The sequence below is a fragment of the Siphateles boraxobius genome, unplaced genomic scaffold (genome assembly GCF_051911475.1).
Source record: "Siphateles boraxobius isolate OS27281-9 unplaced genomic scaffold, OSU_SipBor_1 2, whole genome shotgun sequence".
NCBI lineage: Eukaryota > Metazoa > Chordata > Actinopteri > Cypriniformes > Leuciscidae > Siphateles > Siphateles boraxobius.
In genome coordinates this window covers 17,246,375-17,270,300 of record NW_027508810.1, presented here as the reverse complement: position 1 = coordinate 17,270,300, position 23,926 = coordinate 17,246,375, and the positions used below count along the sequence as shown (strand labels likewise).

General features: G+C 38.0%; 1 protein-coding gene across 1 annotated transcript; it reads right to left on the bottom strand.

The window, feature by feature from the left end:
- Positions 1-18,076: 18,076 nt before the first annotated feature.
- Positions 18,077-22,174, bottom strand: zic6 (zic family member 6). The gene is made up of 2 exons (XM_077236222.1): positions 20,983-22,174; positions 18,077-19,475 (listed from the first exon to the last, which is right to left on the bottom strand). Exons 1-2 carry the CDS (start codon positions 21,941-21,943, stop codon positions 18,868-18,870), a joined length of 1,569 nt encoding a protein of 522 aa, XP_077092337.1. The 5' UTR covers positions 21,944-22,174; the 3' UTR covers positions 18,077-18,867.
- Positions 22,175-23,926: the final 1,752 nt, after the last annotated feature.

Genomic DNA, 23,926 nt, shown 5'->3' with positions numbered 1-23,926 from the left:
TACCCTGCCCAGGTCCCAGTCAGCATACCCAGCCAGCTGAAGAGGAGAAGAGGCAGTGGTGGCCCAGGCGGCCCATGACCCTCACTGAGCTCCAGGTGGCAGCGAGACAAGCAGGGGGCCTTTGATGCTGACCTCCGGTCATTCTGCTCGAATGGACCTTACCATTGATCTGGCCTGCCATGGTAGGGAGGGGTGCCAGGTGCCCCCGGTGCGGTAGAGGATGAAGCGCAAGCTGGACTAGTGCTGGAGGTACGCTGACCCCGCGGTTCAACAAGGCCAGCATTCGGCAGCCAAACAGGAACGCCTGCCTCGTGGCAGACGGACACAGGAGAACTGGCGGATCAAGAGGGGTAAAATGATTAATCTCTGCTGCAACTTCTACTGCTGCTCTGCAATTTTATTTGATACTTATCTTACACAGGTACTAAAGATGTCTACATGAGCTTCAGTTTTGAAGCAAAAAAAAAAGGAAACAAAAGTGCTCGTAATATTGAAATGTAAATGAGTAATTCACCCCAAAATTAAAACGAAATAATTTACTCACACTCATGTCATTCCAAACTTGTATTACTTGTTTATATCCAGAACAAAAAAGAACATTATTCAAAATATTTTGTTTTTTGTCCATTCAATGAAAGCCAGTGTGGGCCAATGCTGTTTTGGACCCCATTGACCTTTATTGTATAGACAAAAACAGTTGAAACATTCAGTTACACTTTATTATAAGGTGTCCGTGTTACAGTGTAATTATACATTTAAGAACTGAGTAATAATAACGAACTACATGTACTTACTATAAAGTTAGAGGTTAGAAATAGGGGTTAGTAGTTGCATTTAATTATGCATGATTTATAGTTATTACTACAGTAACTACATTTAACATGTGTAACAAATACACTGTAAAATAAAGTGTTACCAAACATTCTTCAAAATAACATTGTTTGTTTCTCGCATAAGCAAGAAAGTCTTGGAACGACGTGAGTGAGTAAATAGTCACCATATTTTTATTTTGGGTGAACTATTCCTTTAATCCAATGCGATTTTAAATGTTTAAATAGAAAATGTTATCTTTTGACATCTGAATACAAAAGACACTTTATCAGATCTGCATTAAGACACAAAAGAGAAAACATACAGAGACAAAACAGTTAATTGTTTTATCTAAACTAAAACAAACAGTAGAGAAAACAATAAAAATGCAAAAATGCATGCAAAATGTTTCACCCCAGGCTATGTAAGTCTGTATCTGTATCTATGTTTACACACAAACACACACACACACACACACACACACACACACACACACACACACACACACACACACACACACACACACACACACACACACACACACACACACACACACACACACTTCATAAGCACATACACACACTACATAAGCACATATTCTGAACAGGGTGTAAAATCCTTGCATCCCCCTTGGTGCTGCCACAACATTGAGAAAAAGCTGATAAAAAAATAAAAAAAAGAGATAGCACGAGACATGTCACCTGCGTGCTTCAGGACCTTTTTGCCCCCTCATCTATATGCCCTGTAATCACCAGTCCATAAACACAGCCCTGAAGACCTGCATTAAAGACTGAGAGAAGAGTGGAGGAAAACAGCATCCAAAGAGTCAGAGGTAGCCTGTGTGGTATTATTAATAAGGCATTAAAAAAAGAGAGCACTTCAAAGCATACAGGAGCCATGCTATCGTACATGAAAGTTACATAGTATGGCTTAATGTCTCCTAAGGCGTCTTATGGTGATGCAGCTTTGATTTGAAATGCATTGTGTGGCAAATGGATTTGCACTAGTGGAGAGTGGGGATGCTTTGTGGGAACGTGCCATAATTTAAAACCTGACCTCACAAGCTCTTCAAAGCGTTCGTGAATGAGGATGTTTGGAACTCGATGATGGGGTTTCACTACACAAACAAGACCTGACCCCACTTGGTGCTGTTGTTGTTGTTGTTGGGATTGGGATGCTTCACTTTCCCCTTTAGGAAGTAAACATATGGACCAAGGAGAAGCTGAATTGTAGTTTGCGAGGATTATGTAACCCTGAGACGAACATTACGAATTTTTAGCAGTTAACAGGCAGATATATTGCTTTTTTTCATAGCCAAAATCATTAACCACCCAAAATCAAACCTCTGCCTTAGTTTAGCTTTAGCAGAATAGAAAGACTCCAGGACGCTACAGCACCGCATGCTGTTCTGACAGAGGATGTCTTAATCACTGAGGATAATCAGGCTTATTTAGCTACTGAGATTTACGGGCAGAAATTTAAAATGATAACCAAATGAGGCCATTGACAAGCTATGTCAAGGAGGTGGCGCAGCAGATTAGACCACTAGTGCTTTTCGGCATGGACAACGCCCAGAGTAGAGGGTCATTCTTCCAATAGGACTCAACTGCAGGTTGACAATACTAAACGTTCTTACCTTGCCTCTTGGAAACAAGATGGTTACAGACGGATTGGGGGTGGGAATTCTGTCTCACGTTTGCTTCCCCTGGCAAATGACACACTTCATGGTTAAAAAATGTTGGGTCCCTGAACAGACTTCGCAGTTATATAAATAAAATGTGTGGCATAGGGACAAAAATGGTCATGTTTAATCCCACTTTGAACCCCAAAGAGGGAATTGATGAAAGCCTTCCCACCCCCAATCCTTCTGTATCATAATTGTTTTCTCTTTCCTAAAATATCATGTACACTAGAAAAGTATACATAAATCACTGCAAATGACCTTTCGCATATTTATTCATGCAAAATTATAGGACTCACACAACCCCAAAGCACAACGTCACCTCAAAAAACACAAGAAGAAATCAAAACACAGTAATATTCACTGACAAAATGAAAAATGTGACTCGTTCAAATGCAAGGGGTTTATCGGGTTCGTATGCCTTTGTCAGAAACAAAGACCTAAAGAGAGACACAAAATTTTTAAGACAAAAAAGAAATTGTAACAGATTCAGGCATCACACTAACCAGAAAAACCAAGAGCGACATTAAAGCAACCTAAATGACTATGTCTCTGTCATAAATAGAAACATCAGTTACAGCAAAACAATGAGGAGTTTGTTTAGATTATTTCCATCGTCCCATATATTGTAATTTCATTATTTTCATTTTCCATGTAAACTCAGCTCTGTGGGATGTTATAATACCATATAGCCTACAGATATTGTTCCTGCTATCTCTGCTTTTGTTTATTGGGTGTTATCGGAACACACTATTTTTTTTCACACCACAGGACATACCAGCAAAGCATTTTTTCTCTGTGAGCATTAACTTCAAAAATGTTTTCAATACACATTTCACTTTATGTATAATTCTAAATAAGACAGCTCTGTGGGTGCCCCATGACCCTGAAAATCCACTGCAGCTCCATTATTTGTCTAGCAAGCTGCGGGCGTCCCAAGTTTCTTAGGAGATAAGCAGCCCTGGCTCTATCAAAAAATACAAAGCTTAATGTGTCAGAGAAGGATGAGGAAAAAAGCAAAATGAGGAGATTTGTGCAAATCAAAATGAATAAGACAGTGAAATGAAGTAGAAAAAAATGGATAAAAGAAGACGGTAACCCCAATAACACCCTTTTTAGTCATAGGGTAAAATATACCATCCTGTGTATCCAAAGCAATAAAATCATTTTTTTTTGCACTTCACTCAAGCTAATACTTTTTAAACCATATTGTCAAGCCTGACCAGAAAAACAAAACAATGTGCTGATTCAATGAAAAGCTTGGACATGGGTGATTGAAAGAGGTGCTAGTTTTTTGGGGCAGATGAAAATTGGGGTATTTTGAGGAGCTTTGGGAACAGGGAGGGAGATAGGAGGAGGGGGAAATGAAAGGAAAATGCCAGTAGTGCCCACTCAGCTATTTTCCCAGTCAAGATCAAAGACAGCGCTGGACTGGCCGCACCGCGGGAAACTTGAAATGTGCCCTGCCTTTGTTTGCTGTTGCTAGGAGACTTCGAGACAGCCAAAAGTGTTTTCAGAAAGTTACAGGATCAAAAACATTTCAGATATAATTTTTTTAATCTGTCACGTTTGAGACTGGGTATTGTAATTTACTAGGCCATTCAACAAGCACAACAAAGACTGATTTATCTACATAAGCATGATCATATAGAGAACGCCATTTTCTTCTTCTTTTTTTACCCCTTTTAGTGAGAGAAAAAGCTGGTAAAAATAGGCAGAAGTTCCGTTTTTCCTTCCTGTCCATATGTGAGTATGCTGTCCTGAACTATAATAAACAGTAATAGGCCTACCTATAAAGCTGGCACTATGCTTAGTTTAATGTGGGCCTTTGTGTGCGAGAGAGAGAGCAAGAGGGAGATATTAATCATCAGAGCATGTATATTTCCTCCACTTAAGCAACAATTCCATTAATGGGTGTCTTGAGTGCGTGTTACTGGGCGCTCATTAGCTATTATTAGTCTAACACTCAAATAAATGTCAGAATGTGCTGAGCAAGAGCTGCTGGTAATAGGCCCTGGGTTTTATCAAGACTGCTCATTTAGAAATGTGTGTCATATCTGATAAAGAAAAATGTGAACTGCAGTGTGGTGATCATGAGCCCCTTATACATTTACTGTACTGTGGAGTAATTAAAGCAAAGATGTGCAGGTTCAGTCTGATGCCATCTTGATTGTGGCAGGCTAAGTGCTCAAGGCTCATTGAAATGACTAGATTGGCTCATGAAGAATAAATAGCCAAATAAGCGTATGCATCTAAATCTGAGCCCAGACTCACACACGCGGGAAGGAATTGTATTCTGTTACTGGACCGCATCCATGCCCTTGAGTGAGGCAGTGTACTTGGGACACGGCTCGCCAATCCTCTTGCACAACATCACGCCCCACCCCAAATTAACTTGCTTTGCTCACCAAACCCACCGTCTGTGAACTGATGACTTGCATTATGTTGTCAGGTTGCGCATATTTAACACACACAAACTTTGAATTTTATCTATAACAATTTCCCATAAATCAAGCTGAGGCTGAAGTTCACAAAACGAACTGGTACTGAGGGCATATTTAGGGATCCAAATAACATACAATGTGCCAGGGACGCTATAAGCTGAATGTACGGAACAAAATCATAAATGGTAAATTTGAACCAAAAATTCCAAAATGTTATGCTGGATTGGACCATACGTAGAGCTAGAGAAATACGTTTAAGCTATGTTTCATGTGTCATAGAAACAGTTTTCACATAGGCTATAGGCTATAACAATAACCATAAATAAATGATTCATAATTAGGCTATAGATTATTAATAATCATGATAATAGTTTCCTTGGCTCATGCACTAGAAATTCCTAATACTGTCATTTATTTTCACCTTTAAATATGTAACCAAAGCTATACCAATGAACAGCAAATGAATAATGTTGGGGTTATTTTAAAAAGGTAATAATCCATTAGTGTGATAAATAATTTTGAGAAAATTTGCTACATATAGCCTAGCCTATCTAGAGCGTCACCGTGCGGACTCTTAATACATTTAGCAGGGCATGCCCAGTTGGTGGCGCTATAATAATAAAAAATAAAAAATAAAAAATAAATAAATCTTAAAATTACTCAAGCATTTTTTCATTTTTTTATAGGCCTATAGCGTTTTTCGCAAAACACATTGATCCAAAACATAAACTATGCGTGGACAACGGCAAAAAAAAAGTATGGTCACCATCAGCCAATCAGATTTTAGAAGCTCAAAGAGCATAATGAAGAATTCGAGATTTCATCCCGCTTGGACAGAAGGTGGCGATATAGCATACCAGTGAAATACCTGCAGTAAATAAAAATGTAATGTCCTGTTAACTCAAATATAAATAAAACAAGGCTTTAGCCTATTTATCGTTTTAGATTATGGATGATAAAGTGCTAAATGAATTATTGTGCTTGGACCCCGTTAATTGCTGTTTGCATTTCTGTCAGTTATTGTTCACATGAGCGCAGTTGATATATTAAGGTTGTAGAATCGACGTTTTACTTAATGGAAGAAACAACAGTGTGAGCGCCATGAGAGTCCAGCCGAGAGTGACCTTCATGTCTGGAACGATTAAGATTAGAATCGTGCAGCGTCTGCCTCTTGTTTTCAAGAGCTTGGGCCAATTGGCACAGGCCGAGTGTTCTCTAGCTCTCCGTCTGCCGCGGCGACAATGACAACCAGTTACCGCATGGCGTGCAAAGATGACAAAAATACTTTCACGCCAAGGGATTTTATTCTGTCCAGGCAAACATCACGCGATTACCCAGAGCCGTCCACTCTGGTTTAAAATAGACTAATTGTTTATAACGTTTAGTAACGGTTTAAGGTTTTGATCAGAGAGGTTTTGATTGATCTTTGATATTACCACATAAACCATTTTAATGAGCGCGTGAGTAGGCCTATGTGTGTGTAAAGCTTTCAAAGTCCAGAGCATTTGTATGTGAACTGTAAAAGTTGTTTAATATGCTGCAACTGTTGTCCGACGTGTTGCCACCGGCGCTGAAGTCTCAACCGAGAACATAACTGAAAAGCAAAAGCTATGCTCCGTTTGTTTACTACTTTTTTCCCTCAGCATCATTTCATGGCTGTCTCTTTTAACAGAGCGTTTAGTCCCAATAGAATATAGTCTGCTCTGCTTCACGCACTTTAGTCGGGAATCGGGATCCTCCCCATGTGACATCATCTGATGTAGGCTAGGCTACTTTAAAGGCGTCTAGTGCCACCTCTCAACAGCAACATCACTCACCTGCACGCCAAGAGAAGTTTAGAGAGCACTGATACTCTGGACACAATATAATACATAATTTAGAGGAACATAATGAGAGAGAAAATATGTTTTTGTTTTTGCAAATCGAATTGGTCTTTATAGAGGATTTTTGAACGTTAATGGGTGGATTGTTTAGGCTACATAGCCTACTTTTAAGAACGTGCACGCTACCGTTAAACAATTTTAGAAATCAATTATCTTTTAATTATTATGTAGATTATTTTGGCTGAAAACAGTGAAAAACTTACGAAATATTGACAATTTTACAGGACCTAAATGATCCACTTTCCAATGTAAATTTATATGAATTTTAAAGTTAATTTTAATGTTTACGCCGTTAAAGTCCATAGGCTACTCAAACTATAGGCTATGACATACCAAAGAAAACGCCTTTTTAGAAAACAACTAATTCTGCATGTTTCCTAATATAGCCTAAACATTAAACTTCACTAAACGTGTTAAACTACACATGACAATTATCAATTAAACAATTATTATTCTTAATCAGTAAATACTATTTACAACAGGTCAACTTTAGGCTACCCTTAATTTTAATTAGCCTACAGATTATGCAACGAGTCAGCCATGAATAAATTAAAAGCACACGTGTGTCAAACTGAAGGAGGAATTACGGTTTGATTAGCAACAATTACAGGGAGGGGAAACTTTATTTTTTTGGGGGGGGGGCACAGAAAACAACTGGTTTATTTTTTCCAGCATGTGACCGCTTTCTGAACCCTGAACCCCGTGGTGACAATAAAATGTTTCGGTTCTTCGAAATTCCATAAAAGCTCAAACGTTTATAACGTTGCGAAGCAAAAAGTGGTGGAAGAGAGAAAGATTTAGTAATGGTAATTAAGAGATGGGATTCTTGACTGAAAGGTCACTGAGGCCCGGAGTTAGGCTACTTCATTTAGGGCAACACAGTCGTGGGTCAGTCATCGGAGCCTGTGTGACCTGTGGGCTATGACCACAGAAACAGAAACATTGCGTGTCAACGTGAGTGTTTTATTGAACAACGTCGCGATGGCGATAACCATCGGTAAAGAGTAGCCTACATGACATGAGTGATATATAAATCAATGTTTAAAAAAAAAAATCATATATCTGGTCCAGTTTAACTAACAATGGCATCTAGTAAAATAATCAGGTTGGCATTTATGTAGCAATATATCCTATCTATTTTTTAAATGTATGTAGGCTAATGTCTTCGGTTCTAATCAGTTCAGATGTGTGAGATTTTCTTCTTAAAATAAGGGTATTAAAAGGCGTAAAGCTTTGTAGACATAAGAGTGCAGCTGACGTCACAGCCTGAGAGTCACCCGCCGTGTGTACGCGTCTCTAAGTAAGGACTTATCTACAAAAAGTTCTGGCTGACAATGTGGGTGGACAGGGCGTGAAACTACTATCATCATCAGTTTTGAATGAAAGAAAGAAAACATATATACAACAAAAAGGGAGGCTCATTCCAATTCAGCTGCGTTGTTAGGACAACGAGAACCATCCCTCAGATGATTAGTTCCACTTCAAAAGAATTTACTTTCCGGCGGTGAAAACGTCCCCCTTTTGTGCCTGTACACAGAGTTTTCACTCGCAAAAAAGGACGATGACTAGTATGTTGAGTCAGTCTGTTTATTTTTTCTTCTGTTCATAGTACAATTGTATTAAATAAACAGAGGAGTAACCACAATGGTCGAGAAGTTCATAAACATGTATACAAGATTTAGCATTCTTTCGTAGTCAAAGTACAAACTGGTCACATTCAGGGATGGGGAGGTAATAATAATAGCTAGAGCAACAAGTTTTCCATGTACAAAAGTTTGATTTTCAGGAATGTATATAATAAATAAATACATACATACATACATACATACAAGCCCGTGCAAGCAGGACAATCCAATATTTAATCAATAAAAGATGAGAACTATATGAAAATGCATGAAAGATATAAAACAGCAAAACAATCAATAGAGTTTGAGTCAGGTTTGCTTTCATCTCTCAAAGCTATGTCAATAGCAACTGAAGTTTCTGTGTGCAAACTACAGAAACAAGCTATTTGATTCTGAAACGCACAGTAGAGTGAGGCAAAGGTTGATATCAAGATAGAATTACAAGTTGCTTTCCACACTGAATCCTCTTTAAAGCTATCAAACCTTGCATCCCTGTCATGATAGCATTTGACACTGTTCATTTGCCCAGTGACCCACACCAAAGTGCACTTCCCTCAGAAAATATATCCACTAAACTATAAGTTTAGCTGTCTCTCTTTGCTTGGATTACAGCAAGTTGAGAAGATATGGTGGCATTTGAGTGGAGTGCCAACATGGAGCCTACATCTAAAGTTTGCATTAAACTTATCATTCAGAGTGTGTGTGTGTGTGTGTGTGTGTGTGTGTGTGTGTGTGTGTGTGTGTGTGTGTGTGTGTGTGTGTGTGTGTGTGTGTGTGTGTGTGTGTGTGTGTGTGTGTGTGTGTGTGTGTGTGTGTGTGTGTGTGTGTGTGTGTGTGTGTGTGTTGGGGGGTTACATGAGTTACATTCCCACTTTGATTTATAACTTTATATCACATTTTCCAGTCTGTAATCCAAATACTTTTTACACAATATCTTGGCCACATACACTTTAAAAACATCAATAAGTTATGACAACACACTGTCAATGTTTTTACATTGCTGTAAATTAATTTATCAAAGTAAGCATTTTTCAAAAACATTTATGTTACATACGATTCAACTCATTGTTTAAGTCAGTTTATTTGGTTTATTTAAACATCCAAGTTGAGTACTTAATTTAAGGCAGCAACTTTTTTAGTGTATCTTTTTTTTTAGAAATATTCAGCAAATTTTAGCCACATTATATACAGTCTGTGCATACACTTTCATTAAAGAGCATGCAGTAGGATCTCAGAATAAACAACCAAAATCTGGGGAAAGAGGTCTTGTTTATCATTAGATGCTTTATCATAAGTATACAACATTATATTTTAATTGACATTTAATCACAACAAGAATTCCAAGATCAAAAAAGGGTGAAGTGCATATAAATAAATATAATTACATTACACCCGAGTACAAAGAAAAAAAAAATCAAAGCATATAAGAGACATACATTTTTTCCTTACCCATTATGGCACGAAGGTTTGACATATGAAAGAAAGAAAACATTCTTGACTTGCATAAAACTAATTGCTTCTTTCATCAACCCAATTAAAGGCTGGAAATTAAACCAAATAGTATTGCGTGTTTTGATATCTCATCACACGCTCTTGACTGCTAATCAACACAGAATAATATGATCATTGCACATTAATTTCCAGTTTGAATATAAGCATCTTGCAATTTTGGTTATTGATTCCAATCAGCTTCTCGTATGGGATGGGTTGGGATAGGGTGGGATAGGGTTCCACCCGTGACTTAGAGGGCTTGTTGACATGTATGAGAAACCTGAAGGATGGCGTAAAGCTCCCAACCCGATCCTCCCTACCAGCGGGTGGTAGACTAAGAGAGGATGTTTTTATGAAAATGATAAATGGCATTTAGCATAAATCAAATTCTGATGTGTGTAAAAAACCTTAAAACGTTACTTGTAAATGCATGATTTCACAATGTGATCTCCATGCTTACATGGATCATTGCTTTCTCTTGTTTCTCTTGTTATCAGCACTCTGAAAGCAACTACGCCTATAGGTGATAAAATGAGATAAGCAAAATGAGATGGTAGTGTTTTCAATTGGGAAATATACAGCCCACTTTAGCAGGTCAAAAATAAGAGCACACCTCGAATTAAACTAATAATAGTGCCTACTACTGTACGTGTTGCAGACTACCTTAAAAAAAAATCTGCATTTCACATTGTAGATCTAAAATATGGGTCACTAGGATTTCAGAGAGGAAAAAAACAAACAACAAAAACTGGAAATAAAAATAAAGATAAAATATGCAGTGGTGAGTAAAGATCTAAGGAACCCAGTTGCTATTAAGAAAATTATTTGGGGAAAATAACTGCTCTGAAGATTAATTAACAGAGTTAGTTTCAACTGATTGAAAGGAAATGTGGCCCCTCACAAGCAGACCTAATTAAATCCAGCTCTTATTTGTCTTCTAGGCTTTGCAAACAAAAATGCTACTGTCTTGTTCAGAAGGCATTGTTAGAAACAAACCTATCACAGAGTTTCTCAATATACATAGTTTACAAAATCACTAGTTATCTTACTCAGAAAGATCATGATCATAAATATGTCCAGTTGGAACATGCATATGCAAATTTGATGGAATTTTAATGTATATCAAATCTATTTAGATTTTACATAATGGCTACAATAGCTAAAATGACTTAAAATATCTCTTGATCTTTAACTCACTGGAGTTGCTAAGGTGGCAAGTATTGAGCCCGAACAAGCAGTAATTGTAGTGGTAAAAGCCATGCAGCAAAATCATGCAGCACTTAAATACTCACATGGGTAAAAGTTCACTAAATCCCACCTTTATTCACTCTGGGCCCCTCCCTCCAGAAACTGCTCCACCAATCCCAATGTGAGACAACAGTGACCTGACATCTTTCAAGCCAAAGGCGATCTGTGCTGCCTTCAACATCACGGCATACATTTTTATGAGACATGACTTTTTTTTCTTTTAGCAAACAGAACATGTGTTGAGCCCCTTTAGATATAAAATGAAATTACATAACTTACGTAACTGGAGAAAAAAATGTTACATTTACAACAGTTACAACAGCTACATTTACGTTTACAACATTTACATCGCACGTTTATGCTAATGCAGGAGATATAGAGGATAAGCCAGTGATGGATGTGTTAATTACCTCGGTTCTATCCCTCTCTAATGTAGGGCTAAAGAATTCTAAGAAATACATTCAATCCTTTCATGTGCACAGATTTTTTTGTTCCCCAAGCCAATCAATAGCCTACATCTAAACTAGGATTTATTTAGCTTCATCCAGTAAATGATTTAGCTATCTTTCTTAGTCTGTTTTAAAATAGTCCATGATTCAAGACGGTGCGAAATGACCCTCATACATAAAGCTGTCAGTGCAATTTGTGCATGTTGTAGAGGGGAAAACATCATCTGACCAATACAAAAATCAAAGCCACAAGTCCTGCAAAGCCAAGACGATAAGCCTAATTGATCCAGGGACTAGACTGATGCTAACCCAGCTAATGAGGAATTAAATGGCATACATATTTATGTGTTTTGGTAAGCTAAATGTATGTTACAGTCTGAAATCTATTGCAGACTGACCTGTTGGTTTACAATATCTGTGGCTTCCTGACTGGTGATATTGTACAACACAGGGAATAGCATATTTTGAGGGAGAGGTAGGTTGAAGTAAAGTTTTTTTTTTGTGTTGTTGTTGTTGTTGTTTTACTGCCTCACTCTTCCATCTAGTTCTGCGCCCTAGAATGGCGGGTCAGCACCAAACCAAATCCGATTTGTCCAAACCATTAATGTCACGGCCTTTAAGCTACATATCATCACAGAGAGTACGCTTGCTCAATCTGTAATTGAAATAGCTTGGGGAGAAACGCTGTGCCCCGGTTGGCCCCTTGAGCCTGCTTTATCCACTCCACCATCCATCACTGTTCACTATGGCCTCAAGGTTCTGGTGTAATACTGTGAGGTTAACAGTGAGATCAACTTTAAGACGTGCACACACTCTTTTCCCTTTACCTGGCCTACAGGCCCAAGCATGCGCACATGTGACATACACATCAGCTAGAAGTACATATAGTAGCGGAAACTGTGTCAGGTATACCTCAGTTCATATATTATGCTATTTCGAAAGCGTTGAGAGTTGCAGGCTCACAGGATGGCTGAACTTCAGTTGGGGAAGTGATCAGAAGACCCATCTCTCCTTTAGATGTTGAGTTCACAGGATATATTACACAGCCCTCTTGTGATGCATCCCTCTACAGATAAAATTAAACACCCAGTATTACACACTTTGAAACACCCTGGACCCTGATCAGTGTGATTCCAGATTCAAAACCGCACTATAAAAGACAATGCCTTTCATTAAATATTCAAATGTGATATTTTATGACAGTCCAATGCTGCTACTAATGTAAAGTGATGGTGCTGAGGGAACCAAAAAGACAACGTTCACTTTAAGTCTGTGGGTCTCTTAAATGCAAAGGATGCTGCTGCTCAACCCGCTCAGATCAAAGCCACTTTCTGCAAGCATTCAAGATGAATTCTGTACAGCGGGCATAGCAAAAAATAAAAACTAATTTGGATTTTACAAAATGTATGAGAAATTAAAAATCTCTTTGTTAAGGCAATAAGCTCCAGTGTGTCTTTTTAAGCATGTTCAGCTGGCCTCTCACATTCATGAAGGCTGCCAAAAGTGCCCTTGCCAAGACGTGGAGGGCACAGTACTCTCCAAGTTGATCTTTACCAAAAAGGATCTGGAAGCGAGATCAGAGGAATTGGGTGATGGCCATGGTCACCCTTCTGAAAGCACAGTACTGGTGCTCAGAGTCAGGGCCATCCTCAAAGTCACCTCCTTTCAAAAGGGGCAAATCCACAACACTTGCTAAAGTGGATTTAACAACTAATGGTAAGAGAATTGTTATCTTTGTTCTTCCCCCTCTGAAACATGGGTAGTCGCTATGGCCATGTCGGCCGACAAGCTATTATTGCAAATTGACACGAGATAACCCAGCGCAAGCCACACCTGCAAGCTGATTGGCTGAGCAGATCCCTTTACTGTCTTCCCTGCTGCCCTGAGACGCCATCATCAGAGAAATGTCTTATGTAAGGCATGGATAATGAATGAAAAAGAGTGTGCAAAAAAAAAAAACTTTTAAAAGAAATGTCCATGGGGGTGATTTGCAATCCTAAAAATGCATCAAAAGACAGAAATGCATCAGATATTGGGCTGGGCGGAGTTTGCTTTCACTCCCAAACCGCAGCTGTGTTAAATGGAAAAGCCCCATAGCAAAAGCCCCGCACAAAACTGCACCAGCCTCATTTTGGTTGGACGTGCTGAGGTTTGACAAGAGGACGGAATGTCCGGCAAGTGAATAGATTGGGTATTTAATAAGCCGTGGTACCAGCTCAGCTACACAGGGGGCTGGCACCACCACCACTGACTCCACGACACTGCACAGCGGATCAAGATGGGACAGAAAACCAACCTATCAACCCCTGACTGCACCATTAGCAGTGCAAATCTCAAATGTGTTTTGTTAATAAGCAAAAATGTTCAAAAGCCAACATATTTTACAGAAGAATTATCTTACTATTAAAGGTAGGTAAATTAAAAATAATAATTTTTTGAAAGAAAAAAAAAAAAAAAAAAAAAAAAAATATATATATATATATATATATATATATGTTTTTTTTTTTTTTTTTGCATTTAATGGGGTCCAGTGTTGTTTTGGAACATTTTAACATCTAAAAAAAACTAAAACCTCCACCTAAAAAAAAAGTCATGATGACAAAATTTTCATTTTTGGGTGAACTAACCCTTTAAAGTGTTTTCTTTACACGTGGTAATTGTCTAGTTAGCGCTTAAGCATACCTTAATGAAACCGGGGAAACAAATTAGACAAATTATCTCACAGAGATTCACAGGAAACTTGACAACTGAAAAGACAACACTATCTCTGAGTTCTGCGTCTCGTACGACTCTCACATGTCATGTTTATGATAGCCTCATTACAGCCTCAGCTCTAAAATCAATTTGCCTGTGTCTGTAAAATAACTCTCATTACACACTGGGTAAGCAGGAAGAGCGCGTGCGCGCCAAACCCCTCAAACCCTAACACACCCTGTTTGGAAAAAGATAAATGAAAGCATGACTACAGAGAGAACGTAGGATGGCCGAAAAAGGCGGCAGAGAGCTAGAGAGTATGAGTGGACGATGGCGACTCTGTTAACTATCTGAAGGACGGAAGATCAAATAAGGTGAGTTTTGTGATTTGATGGCACCCACCTGCCACAGGACCAAACCACTGCACAGATTATGGGCCGGTATAAGAAAGTCAGGGGAGAAGAGGGAAGCCAGGAGCACAGGCAGAGCAGCAGATGAGAGAGTGGAAAAGTGGGCTACTATGTACAGAAGGGGGTTGGGATGAAAAGAAGCCCAAGTCAGGGAACACCAACACCACTGGCTTGACCTGGGGACGACTGGAAAAGGCAGGAATCCAATTAAAATCACACCCCATCGGCCTGCACAGCCACCACCCCCTCACCAGGCTGACGCAACTTCACACTGATCCTGCTAGATGTGTCATTTTGAGCAGGTGGAACGCAACAGACATTGAGATCATATAGTCCTGGTCACACTTTGAGGATGCAATGGTAAAATAATCTATGACACACGATATCTGTAACATTAAAGTATAGAGTATGTAGACACCAAAAAGTTGAAGATACTGTAAATTGTCACATATTATAAACAAAAATGCAAATTAACCTTCGCCATACATCCTTGTTGCTAGGCAGAAAGCACTCTGTGAAAAGTGGTAGAGAGTAGCAGCGACATACTGGTTAGAGGAATCATCTCATTCACAGTGAAGGAACCTTAATAAAAAATCAGCTAAAGGGTGTAGTCATCTAGATATTCATGAAGAAATATCATTGTTCAACGGACATTAAAGAGTTTAAGAGAGAGATCTAAATTCTGACTGATGAAAATGCACACCTTCAATGCACTTGCTGGACAAAGTAAATACAGAACAGACTAAACAGAGACACTTATTCTGGGATATTCTCATATAATAATCCTCCTGAAAGCTGCTTTCAGAGAGTGAATCTATGATACAGGAAAATGAAAACAAAACAGTTTGTTTTGTTAACATATATATAAAAAAGGAAAACTAGCTGTTTTCAATGCGTCAATGCAGTTAGACTAAATAAGGATTTAAGATTAAAAAAAAAAAATTCATTCGCTTTAGTTTTTGAAAGTAGATTGGGTTTTTACTTAAGAAATGACCTGTAAGGTGACTACATGGGTTAAGTTATAGGTTCAGGAGTAGGTTTAGGGTCAGTTCTTATTATATTAATTACAATAAATGCAGGACTATTAAATAAAGTGCTTGTATAGATTGCATGTATTACTATGGGATTACAAGAATGTAAAAATTAAACTAAGGAGGAGGTCCACATCTGCTAATACAGTGAGGTTATAAAGGGAGTGTATGATATCCAATCAGTCTTCACATATAATTTTGTCATTTGATTTCAATGACAGGATAGTTTGAGGAAGAAAGATGTCAAAATGGACAAATTAGAGAGTCTGTAATGTAATTTTCCAATGATCTATTACCAGCAACATTAGTCAAAAATAAATTGATTCTGAAAGGAATGCTAACATTTTTATTTATGTGATCAATAATGTGATTTCAGTTGTTTAAAGTTACATTTCTCAGCTAATTTTGCAGCCGTTTTGTTAATGACAATATTTTTGTGCATTTCAAAATCATACACACTACACATTTTATTTGTGCTGGAAACAAGTGAGACTCTAAACACAAGACGATCAAAGTAATGATTTTTACTATTGCAATTTACTCAAATTAACCATAAGATTTCACATATTAGCATTTTGAAAGGTATCATAATTTTATTGAAGACAGGATCAGTTCGGACACATGCACCAAATTAATGCAAGTATCTATACGTGTTAAACATCCTCTCTAATGACAACACAATTATTAACACAAGTTTTATATTGTAAATATCTCATCAAAACAAGATATGAACATGTTTTCCTATAGCATCAGTCACAAATACCACAACTTCCAGTGCTCTCTTTTTAATTTCCTGTCTTTCAATTATCCAGCAGTTTAAAATGGAAATGAAGAATTTCTTGCAAACTTCACATTCACAACAACTTGCTTTGAATATACCGCATCAGTCTGGCACTGATGGTATGAGGTTTCAGTGGAGAGACAGATTTACATTTGCCCTATGACCTTTCTAAGGTTATTCACAATAGCTAAATGAATAAACTGAAAAATGATGCTAGAAGCCGCACTGGGTCAAAATCCTTGGCAGCCCCCCCATCCCCAGTTAAACCTAGGGTCTTTTTTTCTCAAGCCTTAAATAGTCCCCAAAACACAGGTTCACTGTATTCTTTGGTTCCCGATTTTCTTACCAGTTTCTCTCTATAAGTAGGTTATAATGATTGGTGCCTGAGGCACCATCTTTGACAGTGGGAACTTGGCTCTTAAACTATGAATTAAATGTATTATTGTAATAACCAACCAGGAAAGAAATCAGTCTTTTAAAATGCAATACATCCTAGTCATTTTAGCTCCTTCACACCCTACTACACACTATCCTACCAGCTCACAACACCATACACACATGCACAAAAATCCTGGCAAAACTGGAGCATAAAATACCTAAGTGCAAACTATCTGAGTATATAACAATAGTTAACAAACTAAATAACAACCGTTGCATCTCAATATTCCAACAGTAGCACTATACTGAAGGCCCAAGTTTCATCTTTGCAGCCTTTACAGCCTTACAGTACATGTTCAGATTTTTCAAAATACAGAATCAATTCAAAAAAATGGGGGCAGTATTTAGTTTGAGGACAAAACAGAAAATATGCAATAGCACTTAGTTATGCAAATGGTGTACTGAAAGTGCTGTGGAGGTTAACAATTTGGGTTTCAGTATGTGCATTAACCTAACATTTCATTCCTCACTACCAAACTTACACCTTTACCAAATTTGCCATTTGGTTCTTAACAACTGATGGGAGATTACAGCCAATTTGTATTTGACGGAACAGGATTTGCGCTCCTTTTCATACAATTGAAAGCCTACACACTCGTACAATAAGCAACTTATATGTGCAGGTAAGTACAAGGCCTGTATACTCGCTCACACATTATTTATGCCCTGTCATATTGCACTGCAGTTTTAACAATAAAGTTCATATAGTAAACGAAATTATCGTGACAGTTCGCATAAAATAATCCAGACACGACGAGTTAAACTGACAAGAAAATGTCGATAAAATGGGAACCTGCCGGAGTTCATTTGAGGTGAATTTGGCCGCTAAATCGCCCTCACTGAAAACAATTTTCTCAAAATAAATATTTTGGACATTGCACAAGTCTGAAAGTCACTAAAGGTAGGCATATATAAAAAGCTATATACATATAGTAGGCTACACATTTTTTCTTTTTTGGAGTTTTATTTAAAAAACACACATATGTGGTAGGCTATCCGTGAAATTAACAGGCACAGATAAAATCCAAAAGCTTACCCTGAACTCACGCACGTTTCCTTTTAGAAACATTAAGTTTAAATCACAAGCCTGATCAAAGAGAATAGAGATACTTTAATGAAACTTTGAATGCATTATTAATTGTACAGTATATACAGTAGAATCTTAATTAAACAATTCGCATGAAGGGGACATAAACCGTCTGTAATAACCGCCACAGAATTACTGAGGTATAAAATGCACTCAATGTGTGGTGAGAACATTTTAAAATAATATAAAGGCCGCGTCCAGGTTCACCTTCACACATCACATCAAGACAAACGATATTTTTTAATTCGAACCTGCGACCAACATTTAAGCGGCGACAGAAAATACATATAAATTCCATGCTTTAGTCTACTTTACAAAAAAAACCCACATGTTATTAACTTCATGAATAACTTTTCAAGACATACATCTCTAATTTCCATACAGCACATACGGAGGCCCTGCCTCTAGAACCTCAGAATAATAGCCTACGCCATTTTTTTCTGTGCAGAAATAACGTATTATTTCGAAATGTATTCTACTCCATCTGTTGGTATCTTGTTTGCAGATATTTTATATTTCATATATGAATTATATTTTGTCAACTTATCTATACTTTTATAGACATTTAGTAGCCTAAAAGTTAAATAAGCTATTTACAGTTTAGTACAATATTCAGCGTCACCGACGTTTCACCAATACAAGAACATACGACAGATAAAGCTCACGTAGAGTAACAAATTGCACTATCCTATTTTGTAAGCCTGTGGGACAATTTTGCACGAGGAGGAAAACTTCGGCTGCCATCCGTCATGCTTTAACACGCCGAGTACAAGCCAGAATCACAGACATTATAAATCAGTTACAGTGTTTGGGAGAAAATGTGTCCACGGCGCTATGACATGTGTACCAGCCATTTACCAGACTTTTTTGAAAAGGTGAGTTGGACGTAAAAGTTCTATGGCTAGGTGGGAAGGTATGGCTTGGTTGGTTGCACGAGTATTGTACAGGCTCGGGTCTGTAATTGCCCCGCTGTAGCAACAGAGGGTCCAAAAGAGACTGTGGCCTGTGCGCCGTATAGTCCAAACTGTTTTCAAAGGTGTGATGGAAACGTGACCTCATAGTCGACTCATTTCGCGTCTCAGGAGACAGAGTCTCTTGGGAGGGAGTCGTCATCGTTCGCGTCACTGTGGTAGAGGCGGGTGTGTCTTGCTGTTCTGCCACCTCAGGAGACCTGGCCTCTACAAGGTGCTCGTCGTCTTCACCGATTTTGGCAATGTAGGCCTTGCAATGGAGTTTCATGTGTTTGCGCAAGGAGCTGGGGTGTGTGTAACATTTTTCGCAGCCTCTGACCTTGCACGTGTAGGGTTTATCGCTGGAGTGAACGTGAGAATGCTTCTTCCGGTCACTGCTGTTTGCGAATCTCCGATTGCAGCCCTCAAACTCACATTTAAACGGTTTCTCACCTAAACGGGCAGAGGAGGGGGAAACGCGAGTTACGGGTGGGATGTACAGTCAACCATGGCTCATCAGTTCTGAGTGCATGGTGTCATTAGATGTGTTATGCAGGATGTTGTAGCAAAAAAAGTGTGCTGCTCCACACATTAAACAGTAGCCTATAGCAGGCGAGGAGAGAACTTTAGACAACACTGCAAAATGTGATAAATCGAAAAAAAAATCCATTTATCCCTATTTCCCCCCTATCATTCTTAAAAGTGGTATTTTCCATTCAAGTTGTTTCCATGCAATGGCTGCTTCTTTCAATAGCCTATCATGATTCACACTATAGCTAAAATAGACATAGCCTTAGCTTAACTTATTAATGAAGCGGATGCATAGATACAGCCTACGTCAAATTCATTTCAGTTATAAATACGGAAAATTAAATTAAGAACAAACAGATTAGACTATTATCACAAGTTGAATTATGCCATAACCAATAGTTGGCTTCTAGATAATTTATGGAATTATGGCAGTGATTAATTTTCAAATTCTACTTAAATGCTTTAAGTGAACAATAATAATTCTTAATATCCGTCTGTTAGTCGATTCATGTTTTTATATGCGTTATGAGCCAAAGATTAATTCCTATTTTAATTGATTTCTAGTAGCCTAAAGAAAAATAAAGTTAACTCCTGCTTTAATAGCCTAATTAGACTTATCGATCAATGAGTTCCATAAAGTTTAAATCATACCTTATGGTTTAAAAAATAATAATCTAAAAAAAAAACAATATAGGGGAAATTTATATCGATCGTAATATTCTAAGGATTACTGTGACGTCAGTTTCAAGTGTAGTGGTCTCAAAGCTTGCAGTGCACGAGCGGGTGCACTCTACCATAGCAGAAAATTCAGCTGCGCCTTGCGTAAACGCTACGTCACAGCTCTCCGGTGCCCTGGAATTTATTTATTTATTTACACTGCATGAATGAGAGGCACCCAAACAACTGGCCTGAGGACTGGTTTTCACCAGCACGGTTTCTAAAAACGAAATCAAAAATGATTCCACTAATACGAAAAGCACATTTGAACAAACAACATTTTACATTTGATATGAATAAATGCTTGAATCGCCGCTCAATTTTAAGTGTTGTAGAAAATTAATTAAAATCTATAGCCTAGTGTACAAAAATTAATTAATTCATGAATTCAATACATTTTATGACGAAACATTTTGAAAATAAATTAAACATGATGGACCACCACATTGTCAAAATCCGTGTTTATGTAGCCTATAGCAAAAAATAATTGTAAAACTATACCGTTGAATATTTTATAACGTTACTTTGGGATCAAATAATCAAACATTCGATTTATTTATTCTGTCCTGGCAATTCTTCATTGAAAAAATTGTGTTGTAACAATGTTAAGTAAAGTAAAAAATATTTAGAAACAATTCCAAAAATCTGAAGCCTATCTTTATATTACTATTCTCATTATCGTTATTATTATTATGATTATTATTTAACTAACCTGTATGCGTTCTCTTGTGTATCTTGAGGTTTTCGGATCTGGCAAAAACTTTTTCACATCCATGAAAAGGGCAGGGAAAGGGCTTTTCTCCAGTGTGCACTCTGACGTGGTTGACGAGCTTGTATTTGGCTTTGAAGGGCTTTCTGTCTCTTGGGCAGTTCTCCCAGTGACAAACGTAGTCAGAGTGTTCCGGTCCTCCGACATGCTCAATCGTCACATGGGTGACGAGTTCGTACATGGTCCCAAAACTCCTGGCGCAGGGCGGCTTGCCAGTGCCTTCTTGGCCGTCACTCCACTTACACACGAGCTCGTGCTTCGGGTTCTGCCTGGAGCACCTGAGGAAGGCGTCACCCCCTCCTCGTTGCATGGCCATATTCAGTGGCTTATAGAACTCCAAGAACTGGGTGACTAGCTGCTGGCTGTTGGCCCTGGGGCCATTGACCGACTGCCCATACGGGTGCGTCCGTGAGAGAAGATCTCCGGGAAGACCCAACATCATTTGGCTGCTGAGATCTCGGGTTCCGTCTGACGAGCCATGGGCCTGCTCTTGATACGTGGTGAAGAACGCGTGGCTCCTGCCATCCCTATAGCTGTGGAGGTCACGGTACCTTCCAATGTTGCCATGTTGGTTAGGTCTCGGAGCCAGCTGCTCAGTTACTGGTGGCATGCCTGCTGCTGACAGATTTGTCCCAATGATAATGCCCCTAGGACTGGGTTCTAAGCGATGACTGGTGTATCCAGTGTCTGGAAAATGGGTAACCGAGTGGTCAACATATGCACTGGCCCTCGTCTCGTGGTAGTCTCGCAAATTTTGCGAGGGGCAGAGTTTTAAGGAACTGCCAGTGGGGTGCCCCATGTGCTCCTCTGCCAAAGGTGGCAGCACCATGCTGGGTTCAGTATTGCTCTCCCCAGGGTTGACGCAAGAAAGAGGGCAGCCACTAAACCGCGACAGGCTTGTCATGTTTTGTTGCAAGCTTGACTGAGGGTTTGGCAAATCAACCAACCTTTAAAGTTTACAATTTACCAACAAAACTCTTCCCCATTTCCCCCGCTGTATCATCTGCATGTGCATTTATTGCCCGTAAACCTCTCAGACGCAGGAATCGGACCCAGGTTCGTTAAGATTGGTGTGAGTCCCATGCCGTTCACTTTGCCCTCTTGATTTGTGGCAATAACCGTGGTAGTAAAATGCTCCGAACCAGGCCATACTGCAATATAAAAGCACAGCAGGCAAACCGGGTTTTAAAAAACGGTGCTTTGGGATTGGTCGGAATGCACGATGATTGACAGTCCCTGGATTTGTTTTAAAAGGGACACGCAGGCGTTCACCACACGACTCCGTTTTCAAATATCTCAGTGAAAATGCTTTGATATGTGCCGCTCGCGCACTGCCAGACATTGGCTTATATGTGACTTAAATGCACCAGAGTTCCGAATGAGTATTGTTGGCTAAAATATCGAAATGTTTAAATGACATACGTATGATTTATTAGAACGTCTGAGCTACGAATGCTATGCAACTTATGTGATTTGAACATCGAATTGAAATACAGGAGTTAAGAAATCACATCAAAATTCTCTTTCAAACCACACGTCTCTCTCATTCAACTGTGAATGTCTGATTTACTATTCATTATTATGGTTTAACATTAATTAAATAGAATATACTTTGATAATACTCGGTGCATTGTACTGAAGTTATTGGTGGACACAATTTATTTTTTTACCACCAAATATATACTCATATTTTTGCAGCATATTGCAGCAAGCCAGTTGAGCGTCTAATTCTACTTGCAGGTAAATATTACACTTACATATGTTAAGTTAAATGGGACAGAATCTAGATTTTTTTTCACTCTGTTTGACTTTTTTGCAAAGATGTAAACATTTAATGACAATTTAGTTAAACATACCCCATATTGTAAAGTGTCCTTCCCCATGTGTAGGTGGTTAGTTTCATTTATTTAGTTTTTTTAGTGAAGAAGAGATACATTTTATGGATTTACATAGGCGTGCATTTTTATCGGATTTTTTTTGGAGTTGCAAATCTTTGATAAAATTAACAGAATCATTGTATATATATATATATATATATATATATATATATATATATATATATATATATATATATATATATATATATATATATTTTTTTTTTTTAATGAATTAGATACATTAAATGTATTAATAGTCAAATCATTAAATATTAATAAAATATTAAATACGCAAGCAAATATGATTTAAAAATTACAAGCTTACAAGCTAAGGCCACAATAAAAAAATAATGGGTCAAATAATACCTAAATATCGCATAATATCTAAATATAACGTTTTTTGACCATGGGATATAAAAGAGTTAATAGAGTTCTGACATTTTAGGTTACAAAAATGATAAAAAGCTTCACACATTCAACATGTACAAACCCCAGATGATCTGGTGTCTATTTAGGAGGAGATTTATTCAGTTGTTTTGAATTATTTTGCACCTTTCAATATAAAATGACAAAAATGAAAAAAAGGTTTGTGGTGTATATTCTCACCACAAATAATTAACTAAACTGCTTTTGTAAAAAGAATGACACAGCATCAGTGTGTGGACATCAAACTGAATACCTGGTAGAAGAGCCAATTAAAAAAAAATTAAAAAACACACAAAATGTTGACGTGATAGGTATAGAATTTAATTATGTGAATTAAGTTTTAGAATCTCAAAAATAAAATCTTTGATTATATGATGAGATAATAATCGCTCACTTCACAATATTAAAAAAAAAATAATGAAAAAAAATATATATATAAAAAAATATAATATACTTCTTCTGAAGACTGTCTCTTCCCTTTGAGTGGGCACAAGCTTGGGTTATTTACTGATATAATTCTTCCCACATATGAAGTTCTTGGATAGAATAAACATTACAAGACACAAATATTTACTGAGGTTACA